This window comes from Pinus tabuliformis, chromosome 5_2 (genome assembly GCF_031772625.1).
Source record: "Pinus tabuliformis cultivar Carrire ecotype Pingquan chromosome 5_2, CPIR1, whole genome shotgun sequence".
Classification (NCBI taxonomy): Eukaryota; Viridiplantae; Streptophyta; class Pinopsida; order Pinales; family Pinaceae; genus Pinus; species Pinus tabuliformis.
The window spans coordinates 879615868-879632754 of NC_142306.1; the positions used below are offsets into that span (position 1 = coordinate 879615868).

The 16887-nt window shown below is 40.4% G+C and overlaps 1 protein-coding gene across 2 annotated transcripts in view; it reads right to left on the reverse strand.

The window, feature by feature from the left end:
• The window catches only part of LOC149162115 (Mitochondrial import inner membrane translocase subunit Tim17/Tim22/Tim23 family protein), a 75048-nt gene extending 58993 nt beyond the window's left edge, over nt 1-16055 (reverse strand). The window contains exons 1-4 of one of the 2 annotated variants that reach the window (XM_089437144.1): nt 15776-16055; nt 15398-15650; nt 14682-14872; nt 14463-14535 (exon numbers count right to left, since the gene is read on the reverse strand). In XM_089437144.1, coding sequence (XP_089293270.1) covers nt 14463-14535; nt 14682-14872; nt 15398-15590 — 457 coding nt within the window. In that variant the 5' untranslated portion in view covers nt 15591-15650; nt 15776-16055. Of the gene's footprint in view, nt 1-14462; nt 14536-14681; nt 14873-15397; nt 15651-15749 lie in introns of both variants that reach the window. The other variant, XM_089437145.1, reaches the window with a different exon arrangement.
• Between the last annotated feature and the right edge of the window lie 832 nt (nt 16056-16887).

The following is a 16887-nucleotide window of genomic DNA, read 5'->3' on the forward strand; positions in this document are numbered from 1 at the left end:
AAGGTTCGGATTAGCTTCACTTCTTGTAAATCCCATCTTCATCAGATAGCTATCAAGCCTCTCATACCAAGCCACGGTGCTTGCTTTAACCCATAGAGGGCTTTCTTCAACCTGCATACAGGTGTCTGATGATCATGAACTTCAAACCCCTCAGGTTGTTCCACATAGACTTCCTCCTTAAGTGAACCATGCAAGAAGGCAGTCTTGTCATCCATCTGCTGTAGATTCCATCCTTGTGAGGCAACAAGGGCTATAATCGAACGGATGGTGGTGTAACGAGCAAAGGGTGCAAATATCTCATCATAGTCTACACCTCCTTTTGAGATAAGCCTCGAGCAACAAATCTGGCCTTGAACTTCTCGGCACTTCCATCAGCACCATGCTTGATCTTGTAGAGCCATTTAGAGGTGACAACAAATTTGTCCTGAGGTCCAGGGACCACATCCCAGACATCATTCTTCATAATTGACTCGCACTCTTCATTCATAGCATCCTTCCATACTTGTTACTTCACAGCTTCTTCGAATGAGTAAGGTTCAGACTGAATAATGGTGCTCATAGCAGTTAAGTACCCTTCGTACCTATTAGGCTTCTTGCTTTCACGAAATGTCCCCCTCGGTGCAACATGTCTCTCAACATCTTCAAGAGTTTCCCTCAGCCATGAAGGTCTCCTTTTGGAGGAGGAGGGCTCATGAGGAGGAGGATCAATGGGATCCATCGGTTCTTCAACATCGGGCATCGGCTCATCCTGCGAATCTCCCTGATTTTCTGCATCTGCTTCTTTGTCCTTCCTTGGAATAGGAAGGTTGCTAATCTTCCTTAGGGTAACATCCTCATCGAAGGTGACATCATGGCTCAACTCTACTTCTTTTTGACCAGGCATATAGATTTTATATGCCCTAGAAGTTTCATTATAACACACAAAAGTTCCTTTCTTCCCAGATGCCTCCAATTTACTTCTCTTTTCTTTCGGCACATGAAAGTATACGGAACTACCAAAAATTCTAAAATAAGAAACATCAAGTTTCTTACCGGTGAAAACTTCTTCGAGAGTTTTGCAGTCCAATGCTTGATGAGGGCATCAATTTTGAACATACATAGCAGCGTTGGCAGCTTCTCCGCATAGGAACTTGTTGAAGATGAACAGTGTTACCTTGATTCAATTGAAGGGTAACATTCCCAACTCCCTTCACGGGATAGGTGGCATTGTCTCCAAGGATAATTTCCAAATTTGTATCCTTCTCTATCAGATTTGAAAGAGCTTCCTTGTACCCGGTGAAGTGCCTTGAGGCACCACTATCAATCAACCAATTTCCCAAAGTATCCGGAGGAGAGGCAATAGAGAGGGCAGATATAAGATAAAATTCCTTTTGCTTAGAATTTACAACATTAGACTCATCATACCTGGAGTTTCTTGTTCTTTTAGAAGCTTGATCATTTCCATGTTGAGTAGCGGAAGCATTCCTTTTCCCTTTGTTGTTGAACCTGCCATTCCTTTGATTGTTGTTGTTGCCCCTAGAATGATTGTGATCATCATCATGAGATGTGTCCCTTATATTTGGACACTCCCTGGCATAGTGACCAAACTTGTTGCAAATGAAGCATCTTCCCTTCCTTCCATTTTTGAATCCCGGTCTTCCTTGACTTTGCTTCTTTCAACCTGCATTGTTCTTCCTCTTGGCATGAGCGAAGAATGCGGTAGGATTATTCCTATTCGAAGGCATCTCCAATTCAATCATCCTTGTTTCTTCCATTCGGGAGGAAGACCTCTAAGGGCAATGAGAGGGAGATGTAAGCAACTAAGTGCTTATGAATAGAATCCATAATGATCTTCTTGCCTTTGACTTCACCCTTCTTGTACTTTGTCTTAGCAGCAGCCGATGCATTTGAAGGAGGTTTTGGAATCTTTCCCTGCACATAATCTATAACATCTTGCTCTTCTGAAGTCAAATCAAGAGATATCTTCCATGCATGATAATAAGACTTATCATGAAGCTTATCATCAAACTTGAAGTAGGATGTGAAGGCCATTGAAACTTTTTCTTGATCAGTGATTGCTCCTCTTAGTGATTGCTCTTCACTCTTGCTTGGGCTTTGTCTTCACCTTACTCTGATACCATGTTAATTTTAAGATAACAATGGTATGTTCTATGCTTAGAGCAATTTTACTTCAATTTTCTTTATTAGCCCAATATCATATCCAGTATAGCAATCACATCAACATGATAGTAAAATGCAAATAGAACATAAACAATAACAGTAGAAGACAAGCCAACACAAGAGGACACAAGATATGGCACTAGCCAGGGACAAACCCCAATGTGGGGAAACCCTTGATCAATTCTTCTTATAATTCTTCAAAAGTTCAGCAGAGAGAGAGAGTACAATTTACAATATTCACTTGCCCAAACTGATCAGTCAAAACAGTAGAAACAAAAAGCCCTAACCAGAAAGTCAACATTGGTCAACAGGGCTGAAATTGACCTCCAAAACAGCGCAATCAACCTTGGTCAACTCGACCTCCAACAGCAAGATAATGCAGTCCAAAAATAACCAGTCAAATCTGGTCAACAAAAGTCAACGCAACAACTTGAATTAGGGTAGTCAACGTTGGTCAACACTGGGGGTCAAACTACCTCAATTTCTGTGCAAAACAACGGCCTGCCCAAACAGAAGTCTCCTTCACAAAACCAAAGTCAAACAGGGTCAACGTTGGTCAAACTTTCAAAGTCAACCTCATGAAATCTGTTACCAATCAAGATGAGAGAGAGAAAGATGAATGAGATGAGATGCTAAAATGAGGAGGAGGCACCTTATATTTATATGCAACGTTGAAGGCTGGAGGAGGCTAATTTGATGGTTGGCCGACCTTGACAATTTGTCCATAATCAAAATAAACTCATAACTTCATTTGTACATGTCAGAATGGGATGATATTTAGATTAATCCTACACCTCTCGGAAAGAGGAATCCAAGAAAAATAATAGTTGCCTCATAAGAGTTGTCCAAAGTGATGTTTGGCCCTAGTTGCCAAATTTAACATCGATTAATATTCTTCATTCATGGCATCTTTCCCCTATTGAGCTTGGAGACCCATGAGGATGCTCTTGTGCCCCCACACCCACTTGGGAGCACCACATGTTCTTGTTTGGAAAACAAGGGGCCAACCCCTTGTCCACTATGTTGTGAGTCTAGTTTCACGTCATGGCACCCTTTGGACTTCATTAGGCCTCCTCAAAGGCCCAAGGACTTAATTTATTGATCATTTGACCCTCTTGAGAGGCTTATCTTTAAGTTATTGAGCTATTTGGTCGGCTTGTCACCAAAGGTATTGTTATTATGAACATTATTTTATTTTAAAGGCTCAATTAGGCCAATTTAGCTAAATCGAATTCATTAGAGAGTGTATAAATAGAAGTGAGATGATCCATTTTGATCACCATCACTTGGATTTTGGTCTTAGAGCTTCTTGAGAATTTCACATTCCCTTATGGAGAAGGATTTTGGATGTAATGGATGAATTTTGATGTTTGAATATCTCTTTGTTATGCTCTTGACCTGCGATAAATTCCAAAATACCAAATATGCGAAGAAATACAACCCAGAACAGAGAATAAAATGAGAAAAACAAGTATTTTATTATTCAAAGATGAAAGCAATGTTCACTTGCCTCTTCGAGGGGGCAACCTCCAACAAAGCAGAGCTCGATTACAAAATAAGACTCAATGATCTTTCCCTTCTAACTACGACTATTTATAGCTAAATGACCTAACGACTAGTGGTCCTTTGCATAACAAGGGTTAACCACTTTATTTATTAATTATGGCTCGTTGCAACTAACTGTGGTCCCTTTCTTAAATGTGGGTCAACCACTTACAATTATTAATACGGGCTTTATTGACTCCTTAACTAACTATGACTATGACTGGACCCTGTTGGGTTTATTACATAAAGAAAGGGGTTAGGGTTGGACCCTAACATGCCCTCCCCCATCAAAAGCAGCCTTGTCCTCAAGGCTGAAGCTGCGGAAACTGTTGAAGAATAGTGGCTAGTTCCCAGGTCGCATCTTCTGGAAAGGTGTCTTTCCACTTGACGAGGACTTCCTTGATTGTGCGACCGCACAGATGTCGTGGGGATGATAGGAAGTACTTAGTTGGAGTTGGGTGCCTTGTAGCTTGAAAAGTTCTTGCCAAAATTTACTGGTGAAAGTCGGGTCATGATCAAACACAATGGAAGCGAGCATGCCATGCAGTTTGAAGATCTGGTCCATGAAAGCTTGGGCCACCAAAGTGGGGGTAAATGGGTGGGGTAGAGCGCAAAAATGAGCATATTTAGAAAGTTTGTCCACAACCACCATGATGACTAATTTGTTGTCTGACTTCGGGAGACCAATAATGAAATCCATAGAAACATCCATCCAGACGGAGGCAGGGATTGGCAATTGTTGTAAGGTTCCTAGTAACTTGACTGTTTCTCCTTTATGGCGTTGACACACATCACATTCAGCTACAAAAGTAAGAATGTCATTTTTCATGCCCATCCAAAAGAAAGAATGACGAGTGCGAGCATAAGTCTTCTGAAAAACTGCATGGCCTGCAATGGGAGATGAGTGAAACTCTACCAGAATGCGCGTTTTGAGGGTGGATGTCGGCGATATAACTACTCGATCCTTGTAGCGAAGAATCTCATCCTTCCAAGAGTAGCCAACTGAGGAATTAGGATCTACTCTCAAGTTATTAATGAGTTGGGAGAGAGGGGTGTGAAAACCATTCCTTGCGGGCTTCTTCAATCCAATCTGGTATGGGAAGAGAGATTGACAGCAAGGTGCTTTCATCTTCAAATTGGCGTGATAAAGCATCCGCTACTACATTGTCACATCCTTTCTTGTAAATTATCTCATAATCATATCCCAACATTTTGGCTAGCCACTTATTTTGCTATGGCGAGGATAGACATTACTCCAAAAAATATTTGAGGCTTTGATGGTCTGTGCGGATTTGGAAATGTCGCCCCAATAAGTATGGTCGCCAAGTATCTACTGCATGTAAGATGGCCATCATCTCTTTCTCATAGGTAGATTGTCCCAAATGTTTCCCACTCAGTTGTTGGCTGGTGAAAGCCAAGGGTCGACCTTCCTGCATTAAGACAGCACCAATACCAGTACCTAAAGCATCACATTCAATCACAAAAGATTTGGTGAAGTCGAGTAGTGCCAATACTGGAGTGGAACACATGGCCTGTTTGAGAGCCATAAACGCCTGTTGTGTTGCATCAGTCCAGAGGAATGAATTTTTCTTGAGAAGGTTAGTGAGGGGTCTAGCAATGCAACCATAATTGCGGACAAATTTGCGATAGTAGCCGGTGAGACCCAAGAATCCCCTCAAACTCTTCAAGGTTTTTGGTTGGGGCCAATCTTGCATTGCCTATATCTTTTTGGGATCAACCTTGACACCTTCATGACCCACAATGTGGCCCAAATACTCAATTTCTTCCATGCCAAAAGAGCACTTGGACAATTTGACAAATAATTTGTGATTCCGGAGCAGTTACAAGATCAGGTCTACATGTTGAAGATGGTTTTCCCAGGTTAGGTTGTAGATGAGAATGTCATCAAAGAAAACGAGGACAAATTTTCGGAGATATCATTTCAACAGGTGATTCATGAGGCTTTGAAAAGTGGATGGGGCATTACAGAGACCAAATGGCATGACCAAGAATTCATAATGGCCTTCATGAGTTCGGAAAGCAGTCTTGGGAATGTCTACTTCTTTCATGCCAGAGCGAAGATCTAGCTTAGTAAAGAATTGAGCACCATGTAGTTCATCAAGCAGATCATCAGCAACCGAGATAGGGAATTTATCTTTGACAGTGAGCTTGTTGAGGGCCCAAAATTCGAGACACATGCGCCATTCCCCATCTTTCTTGAGCACCATGACCACTGGTGATGAATAAGGACTGATGCTAGGACGAATAACACTGGCTTCAAGGAGTTCCTTGATGATTTTTTCAATTTCATTCTTTTGGGCGAAAGGATATCGATATGGGCGCACATTCGGCGGTTGTGCCCTTGGGACCAAAGTGATGCTATGATCATGTTCCCCTCTAGAGGGTGGAAGCTCTTTAGGTTTGTCAAATACCTGTTGGTGGCGGTTTAAGACCTGTTGCATCTCCAAATGAATACGAAGAGTAGTGGGTTCTATGGCCTAGATGGCATTAAACTAGCCAATAACTCCATGATGGCACTTTTTCAACAACTTTTCCATTCGATTCGAGCTAATGATAGAAGGAGCGCTTGCCTGGAGTACCCGAAGTGTATACATGTGGTCATTTTGCTTAAAGCTCATATATAACTCTTGGAAATCCATTGTGATTGGGCCTAGTGTGCGAAGCCATTCAGCACCCAAGATAATGTCACAACCACCCATGTTAATCGCAAACATGTGGGTCTTTAGGTGGTAGTCTCCCATCTGAAGTTTAATATTTTCGCAGCGACCTTCACATTTCATTGTCCCCCCATCAACAATAAGGACCTGGAAATTAGAGACTACTCGTACAAAACAATGAACAACTTCGGCGACTCGTTGATGGATAAAGTTATGAGTGTTGCTACTATCAATCAATACTATTACAGGGCGATGTTTAATAAAGCCTCTAATTTTAAGAGTTTGGGGCTCAGAAATGCCCGCCAAAGCATGTAGCGAGATAACTGGCTCCTCTGGCAAAGTTGTGAGCTTATTGTCCTGCTTGGTTTCCTCAACTTCGTCCTCTGGTCCCCCAAGGGGTGGGGCTTCCTACGATGAAATGTGATCAATAACATCAATTTGAAAGAATTTTGGTTCCTTGCATTTATGCCCCGGGGAGTATTTGTCATCACAGTAGTAGCACAATCCTTCTTTTCTTCTTTCAGCCATTTCTGCTGGGGACACCTTTTGAACCTTAAGTGTTTGGGTAGGGCCCTAAGCCTGGGTGGGGCGTCCCTTGGCTATGAAATTTAGACGAGTAAGCTGGGCAGCTAAAGCACATTCCACTTCAATAGCCTTTGTGCAAGCGTCTATCCATGTAGGTGGGTGGTGCATCCAAACATGGGCTTGGATGGCTTCTTTGAGACCACTTATAAAACATTCCAAGTAGAATTCATCTCCTAAACCTTTTGTTTGGATGGCCAATGTCTTAAAGGCTGCAATGTATTCTTTTACTGTTCCTGTCTGTTAGAGCTTAGTAAGACGACCCAAAAATTAGATTCTCTGTCAAATAGGTCATAAAGGGATTTTGAGAACACCTGCCAAGTTATGTTCCCGGGATAACATTTCCGATGCCACTGCCACCATTGCCATTTCTCTTGGTCCAAGTAAAGGGCTCCCACACATAGTTTAGTTGGAACGTCGCGGATATCACTCAGAATGAAATATTGTTCAATTTGTGCTACCCATACTGCCGAATTAGAGCCATCAAATTTATACATGTCCAACTTGGGTGGCCGAGGGTGGGAATGTTGGTGATTTCCATGTAAGTGAATATGATGGCTAGATTCTCCTTTAAGGTGTTCATCAATACCATGTGCCTCCGGATGCAACCCAACGTGCTCTTATTGAATTGTGCAATGAATTGTGTAATTTGCTACATCTCTTCCTGGAAAGAATCCAACTTCTTTTCAAGGCGCTTGATCTTCTCGTTGGCCATGACTTGAGCTCTGGTTTCTACCATACACAGATCTCGGTCACTTGACATCACTTTGAAAAAATTTGGGACCGCCAAAAAATTGAAGCTGACAAGTGAATGGTACCACTGCGATCAGCTCGTCGTCCTAAAGCTTATGGGCTAAGTCTCTTGTAAGTGTCTCGGGAAGGCCTCAGACTCGGAGTTTTACTCCCCGCTAATCAATACTGCAATGGCCAATTTACAGAAAACTTGATCCTGCCCAATGTCCTGCGAAAATCAAGCCCAGACTATAGCAGCCACAAGCCTTGCTGCGCAGAGGGTCAAATCTACCTGCGAAACCCCAACAGCTGAATGTGAGTTGGACTGCGATGGCAGAACCCCAACTAGAGGATCTGATTGGTGCAGCGGCGACAGACCCCAACTGCTAGATCTGAATGGTACTGCGACGGTAGAACCCCAACTGGTGGATCTGATTATGGCGGCGGCGACAGAACCCCAACTGCTAGATCTGAATCGTACTATGGTGGTAGAACCCCAACTGGTGGATCTGATCTTGCAAATAAGATAATGGGTGATCTTCAAAGAGTCGAGGGAACTATGGTCACAAAGGAGTGTCAGGTGCTACAAATCGCAATATACATAAGGGTCCAACAATAGTACTCGGCCCAATCTTTCAGGGCGCTAACTAAGGAGGATCAACCGTACCCTTAACTGTACTACCTGACTACCCTATCGTACGCACGAGTAATCTCCCCGAGTGCTGTTGTCAGTGTACTGTAGCAGCAAGACGGTCGACGGCTTATCTAAGGCGAGGTTTCAGGCTTGTAGGATCCAACTTCTTTCTCTTATCCTTCAGAATGTGAATATAGACAAGACAACCAAATATTTGGAGATGGTCCACGCTTGGTTTCTTCACGGTGAATGCTTCTTCAGGAGTCATGTTGTCTAGTGATCTGTGAGGACTTCGATTTTGGATATATACAACAGCCTTTGTTGCTTCACCCCACAGAAATTTTGGCAAATCTTGATCATGTAACATGACTCTTACACTTTCTTCAATAGATCGATTCTTTCATTCTGCAACTCCATTTTGTTTGGGATTATATGGGACTATCAGCTCCCTCTTAATCCCAACCTCCTTACAGAAAGCTATGATTTCCTTTGAAGTGTATTCTCCTCCATTGTCGGACCTTAGTATCTTTATTCTTCTTTCTATAAGGTTCTCCACTTCAGCTTTGAATTCTTGAAATTTGTTGAATACTTCATCCTTGGATTTCAGCAAATAAACCCAAGTTTTCCTTGAATGGTCATCAATGAATGTCACATAATATAGATGACCTCCAAGAGACTTTGTAGACATAGGACCACAGACATCAGAATGAATGAGATCCAGAATTTCTTTTGACCTTGAAGCATTGCTTCCAAATGGTCTTTTGACATTTTTACTTAATGCACATCCCTTGCATACTCCTTCATGATCTTCCTTGAGTTCAGGGATGCCATTCACCATTGAATTTAGAGTTGGTAGGGTTTTGTAGTGAAGGTGATCATACCTTCTATGCCAAAGCTCATATGGACTTACTTCAATGTGAACCAAAGCTTGAGAGAGCGGAGTTAGCAATTTGTAGAGTCTTCTTTCACAAATCCCAATCATCTTTGCATTTTTGATGCTAGCGTTTTTATCCCATACTACAACCTTTCCATCTATAAAGACAACTCTATCTCCCTTATCTTCTAGACATGAGATAGAAAGTTGATTCTTTTGCAAACCTAGAACAAATAGGATGTTGTTGAAATGAATATGTCCTCCATTCTCTAACTCCAGCGAGGTTGATCCAATTCCTCTTACGGGATAGCCTTTCTTGCCACTAAGTTCAACGGAGTAAGAAGATTTTTCTCTTGATAAGGTCTTTAGTTGCTTGTGCTCACCAGTCATATGTCTTGATGCTCCACTGTCAATTAGCCAAAAAATTTCATCTTCAAATGTGCCAGTAAGTGCTGAAAATAATCCTTCATCCTTTGTAGATGACTTGGTCATATTATTCTTGATGGATAATAGGAGATTTCACAATGCCTTGATAGCCTTCTTGAGATGACATGCTACCATAGAACACTTTTTTAGAGACTTCTTCAAGAGAGTAGTGATTTTCATCATGCCCTTCGCCAACCTTAACTCTCATACCATGTTGAGAAATCTATAGGCAATACTCAGTGTGATTTCTCTTATGCTTGATAACTACTTGTGATGTCTTATTATTATGTTATTGTTATCATCAAACAGCTACCAAAACAAGAAGATCTACAGAACACAAGAATGCAGGATATAGACTACTACAAGTCAAGGCCAAAACCTCTCCACTTGAGAGGAAAACCCACAAATCTCTTCTCTTCTTATAGATTCTTCAATTGATGAATTCCAAGACCTCTAGACCAAGACCAATACCCTTCCAAGACCAAGTCTGACCTTCTTGATGATGTGCTTCCTTTGTCCAAGTCAAACCCAATCAAATCTCTTCCAACAGCACAACTTCAACCCCCAGCTACAGAATTTTGGCCTCTACTGCAGGTCTGAAATTTACGCCCCCCCCCCCAAAAAGCAACTATTGCCTTCACACATGTGAGCTAATTTAGGGCTTCCAAGGCTTCTCTTGACCTTCGATAAAGTTTCTCCTTCTTCTAGGGCTTGAGGATGATCTAATCAGCCTTCCTTCGATCTGCTTTCTGCACTTTCTCCAAATTCAATCTTGCAACAACAAAACCCTAGCCTCCTTTCCTTTGCACGTGTGAAAAGAGAGAGAAATAACCCAAACACTTGTCTTCGTCCTTCTTCCTTCTTCGTTGGCCTTCTTATTCTTCTCCTTCGCTAGATTGATGGGAGGATGAATGATGTCTCAAGGAGGTCAAGTTCCCTCCTATATATAGGCATCGAAGGTGGACGAAATGCCCTAGAATAGGCCGACTTCTTAGCTGCCAAGCTGACTTGGTCTTGGAGGGTATTTTGACACTTTAAAATACAAAAATAATTCTTTACATGTTACAATGTACCCAATGGGGTCTTCCACATGAAAATACTCTTTTGACTTCTTTACCCTAGGACAAACCCTAGAAGCACTCAATGGGTGCTTGACTTCTAAAATAAAAGACCTTGAGCATGAAACCCAGCTTCAAAAATAACAATAATAATTTTTCTTTCATTTTACAATTTACAAGAATCAAAAGTACATTTCATATTTACGAAGACCAAACCTAGTTACACATTTTTCAACACTTCTAATGGTGATAATGGTGTGCTGAGTGTGCCTGAAGTGGTTTACATAAGAAGTTACTGAAGTTACCAACAGAGATGGCCTAGAAAACAAAGCAGCTGTTGAGCTTGCTGAAGACCAACTTTCATGAGGACTCCTTCCAAGATTTAAGTTGGGTATAGTAGTGCATACTACGAAAGCTCCCCTAATCAAATTGTTTAACTTCAGTATTTAGATTAATACCTTATGCCTTTCTAAACTTTATGACCAAGGTCCTGGTATGGAAATGTCATCAATTAATTTGTTACACGAGAGATGAAGAAAACAAAAGTGATGACATGCCATGTGAAACAGTCAAGGGCTTTGCAGTGCCCATGTCTGATTGTGATGTGTCAGCTTCCCTCAATCCTCTTCCAAGAAAGAATACAAATTTTGATTCACCTGCATCAGACCAAACAAAATGTGAAGATAATACAGTGTCCACGTTTGCTAGCTGCAATCCTTCAAAGCTTCTGGAAGAATAATTGGCTGATCCGGTAGGAGGAAAAAAACTACACAATTGATTCGTCAAAATTTATTTAAAGTCAGCATCTTCTGGAATCTGGATAAGTTAACACTTTAGTTATGGATTCAGATAAAACACAATAGGCTTCTAATCAGTGCAGCAAAATGAAAGACACAGATAATTCCAAAGCCAAGTTTTCCAGATGAATTTCTGGGTACTGGTAAAATTGCCTCTGAAGCTGAGACATCACAGGGAGATAAGGAACGCACCTTTTCTTTGAACTCAGAAGGAAATATGAAAGATTCAGTTGTCAGAAATATGGGACATGCTGATCAAAATAATACTGAAGGGTTGTCAAGTGTCTGGTCAGATGTAGCTGGTCACCATTCTAATACACTAATGTTTGCAAACAACTGTGAAAACTTAGAGACAGGTGTCAGCCATGATGAAAACTTGGTGGATCAAACAGCAGGTAGTTTTGCCTTCATTCTATCTAAAGGCTCAACCTGCGACACTGAAAAGTGGAAAAAGGCATCATCTGCAGAGTGCTCAGGTGCTTTCCTTCAGCAAGGTTTAAAAGACATAGTAAATCACTCTAACAGGGCTTGTACAGAAAGTGACCTTGACAGTACTCTATAACTGATATATGACTCTTTATTGAGAAACTCATATGAAGCTTTGTAAGCACCATTCAAGTTTTCTTTGAATGGATTTTCTATGGCAGAGGGCCATTAAGAGAATTCATTAAGAAGGAAACTGACTCAGGTAGCTTGCATTCCACCTGGAGCAATGCTTTCTTGCACAAACATCCCACTGCTAATGCTGATATGGATAAAGATCAGAAGCACAAGCTCAGGGGGAGCAGTCCTTAGTGGCAGAAAAGACGGGGGAGTAGCTGACGGGTCATATGAAGAAGATGCACTCAGGGGGAGTTACCCATTTGCCTTTGATGTCAAGAGGGGAGAGAAATATCAAGAATCATGATCACAGGGGGAGTATGATGGTTGCCATCAATGACAAAGGTGGAGATTGTTGAAAGAAGTTGTCATTAATGTCAAAACCAAGCAAAGAAGAAGCCTCCTTGATCTTACCAGAAGCGTTGAAGAGAAGCACTTGAAAACACAGTAACATTGGAGAAAAATTTGGACAAGTCGTGGCCTTGTCCACGCATCCATGTTGTGTCATAACATAGGGTGCTTGGATCATTGCATTGACGCAAATACAGAGATGGAAGAAATCTTGCAATCCGTCTGTACACTTGCACAAGACCAGTATGGGAAATATGTTGTTTAGAAGGTTTTAGAGACTTGTAAGTGAACACTGGGCTTTGAAGGAACAGTGGTGTTAATCCCTTTTGGATTAAGGAGCTTCATGCTGCAGAAGATAAGCTAAGAACAGTTGAAGACAAGGCAAGGGCAGGACAGTGGCTGTGATTAGGCTTGAAGGAGAAAACCTGAAGATTGCATGGTTGATTATGATTTACTGAAGATTTAAGGACCAAAAAGTTGCTGACAACAGATCCAAGAAAGAGCTTGAGGCTGAGTTGGTGCTCAAGTCAGAGATTGGGGTCTCCTATGAGTTGGTGCCCACGAATTCTGCTGAGTTGGTGCTCAGCTAGGAGATTGGTGTCTCCTGTGGGTTGGTGCCCATGAATTCTGCTGAGTTGGTGCTCAGTTGGGGAATTGGTGTCTCCCATAGGTTGGTGCCTACGAAAGTTGCAAGTTGATGCTTATAGAGGATTGGTGTTCTCACCTATTGATGTAATAAATTGAAGTTGATAGCAAAATGTTCAACTGGTTTTCTCTCAATTTGAAATCTCTATGTTCATGTATTTTATCTCTGATGGTTAATCATGTGATGCATTAATGGTTAAAAATTGTTAAATTGACAAAATATTGATTCATTCCGCTCTCAGTATTTCCAACGAACTACATCCATGATCATCTGCTTGGCCTTCACTAATTTCTTTTTTGAGCTGCCAACTGCTATCTGTAGTTGAAAGCACAACATCTTTGACAATATCCCCAAGATCATTCTCTTCCAAGAAGAGTGTAAACCTAACTTTCCAAGACAAGAAATTTGTAGCACTATCCAATCTATTCTCAAATCCAAGTCTAGTTGATGCCATATTTTAAATCTACTCAACAAACTCCCAGATATGAAAACTGGCCCTTAAAAAAATATTGAAATCCTCTAACTTATGGTCCTTGTTTCCGACAATTGATTTACTACTGCAAGCCATTGAGAAACTCAATCAGAAAAATAGCTTTGACACCATGTAGAAATTTCCAACCCAACGTGACTGTTGTCATCATGATCAATATGATTGTATGGATCTGCTGTACAGATGGCCATTATATGGCCTCCTCCTTCCTTCTGCTTTCGCTCCTCTCCTACTCTTCAGCTCTGCTCAATTGATTGGTGTCCCTATCAGCCAAAGAAACCATGTCTAAACTCTCCATGTTGACCTATTTCTCTCCATGTCTAAACTCTCCATGTTGGTGCCCCTAATCTCTCATTGAGATGTACGGTTGAGATAAATCATCTAAGTTATTAATGCATGAAATACACTCTATTAAAGTAAATTAGAAAACAAACTTAGTTTTCAAAATATCTCGAACGACTTCCACAATGTTTAAGGAAGTTCCTGTCCAAGTTATATTTCTCAACGGGTCACAATGTTCTAGATATTGTACCTCTGTCAATCATGTATCTAGTTTTGTTGAAGGCCTTTAGTAATCCCTTTGAACTTAGCACTATATAGTTGGGTGTTTCCCTTAGTGTATATCTCACAATTTGAAATATCGTCTATTGGGGCCTATTTTGTAATCTCTTAAAATCATTCTGTACATAGCAATACAAGCTTATTGACTTAGTGCATGTGTCCTTTGAAAGACAGATTAAATAAACGAGGAGATATTTAATGTAAACATAAATATATGAAACAAATACCTATTAATGAGCACACACAGCTGCAATTTGAAAGGTAGGAAACAAGAAAAAGCATTTCACCACAACTATTATTTCAGTCAAAACGCAAGCTTAGGCATTACCTCTGGCAGATAAGGTTCCGCCAGTAACACAACCAGCAACTGCGGTATTAGTTGTATCATGTTTAGCCCTTGCCTGCAGAGACCTCAAATAAATAAGTTCTATTTTCAACCAATAAAAAATAGGTTTCTGAGTTAAAAGTATAATTTTTTGACTAGCTGGTGAGCTGAAGATTTAATGCACGTAAAGATAAAATAGCAAGAACCTCGTGAATAACCCACCTTCTCCACAGCACATTCTACACCTGAAAAAATCAATCCCATGATTGCAAATGCCTTGGCTGAACCCCAACTCCTACTTCCCATCTGCTTTGCAGTATATATAAATTGTTGCCTAGCAGTCATCTGTTCTTGCATAAGTGGGTTCTCTAAAGCACCAAAGAACAAGCCCATGAAGATTCCAAGTCCACCTCCTTAAGAAATGCAACATCACTTATTTTAGATCCAGCTCAAAATAGTAAAGGCTACATCAGAATTTACATACGTCAAATCTGTTTAGGAACAGATGACCAATGGGACCAGTATTCCAAATTCAACTTGTTGCGCCAAAAAAAGTGAGATGATTTAATGTCTACAGGCCCAGTGGGGGGCAGGGCATCCATTAACACTTGCTGTGTCTAACAGTGCATTCAATCTAGATGATGCAACGGGTGCATTGAACATGGACACTAACACAGACCCATCTAAAACCTGGGTCTGATATGCACCTTGGGATTGTGAAGCTGAAGGATGTTATACGCAACCTCTAGGTGATTTTCAGACCAGGATTTGGATGGGTTCGTGCGTGGGATAAAAGAACAAAATAAATAAATAAAATGTATAGGCATAAGCACTGCTATAAAAGGCGGACCTTTATTGTATTTGTCACAGTACACAGAGAGAGGAATTAATGAGAAAAAAGGAAAAAAGAGGAGAATGTGAAGCGATTACTTTCATACCCAAAACACCGCTGAAAACGCTGCGAACTGCACAGTTATTCCACATCTCTTGGCCTCGGATTTCTTCAAATGTCGGTAGTTTCAGAGGCTCGATCTTGTTTACTGGAGGACCATTATTGGAGGAAGCAGAGCTCGTTTGATCAGGACTATCATTGGAAGAAGTAGAGCTCGTTTGGTCAGATTCGGAAGCCATTTATCGTGTGCGTATCTCTCAATATGGATTATTTCACAGTTCCACGTTAAACCCAAAACCCTGTCGAACAACAGGTTAAAAATTTCAATGGGGAAGCTAAGAAAAAGTACTTATTTGGTGGTTTGACAGATACCCAAAGAATAATAAAATAAAACGAACTTGAAGAAATCCGGGACCGAGCTAACCAAACAAAAAACTGCAAATCCCAAATCCGCCGACTTTAGTAGATACAATCAAGATGTGTTTAATGATTGGGTTCTCCAGACCCAGGAGACGTCAAATCCAGATCTCGTTTGTATGATTGAAAAAGTACTTGCTTAACATGAGCGTTTATTTGGAGCTCATGTAGTTTTCTTGCGATTCTCAGACAACACAATATTGTTTTAAAGACTTTGCTTTTAATAACGGTGCATGGGCTCGCCCTCGAATAATCGAGTTCGATTTGGTTTTGCCCTTCATCGTAAATTGTAAATTGTAATTCACTGTTATATGGGCTTTCTGTACAGTGATCAAAGGACGATTTGGTTTTGGTTTCATATTTCTCTCAATAAAATAAAATAATTTTTCCCTAAAATAAAATAACTACGATTTCAACATCATGGAATTTTTTAAATAATTAATTTTATTGTGATGAAAATTAATTGTTATATGAAATGATATGATATTTTGATGTTCATGAGACTAAAAATAGTCTATAGAATGATCAAGTTTTTGGGTTTAGCTTTTTACAATTCAATCATTTTCTTATTTAAATTGATGATGCGGTAGGGGGTTTTTGAGTTTCGCTTTTTACAATTCAATCATTTTCTTATTAAATTGATTATGTTGACCCAACTTTCTAACAATCCTCTCGTTGAAAAAACAGTGCTAAGAAATTGATGCTAACATATTCTCATAACTTTTTTTGATGTCTTTGAACACATCATATTCCAAAATGAAATGTTTTTTTGATTTCACTACCCGAGACATGCAAAATGTATACACTCAATCTTCCCAAGCTTCTTTAGGCCTTTTCCACGGTCCCATTTCCAAAAAAGTTGATGCTAGTTGGTTCTTAGTTGAGCAATAAGAACCTTTGCCCTCCACAGAATGCTAGCTCCAATGAACTCTTTTTGTTGTAGATCACACTTAGGTTGAATTCCTCAATGTAGTACTTATTTCTACCCAACTCTTTTCTCCATACCCATTTATCAAACTTCTCCATAACAAAATTCTTATTATTATTATCTAGGTGTAGTCTAACTTATAGATGAAATAGATTTTTTCACTCAAATCAAGTAAAACAATTTCAAGAAAG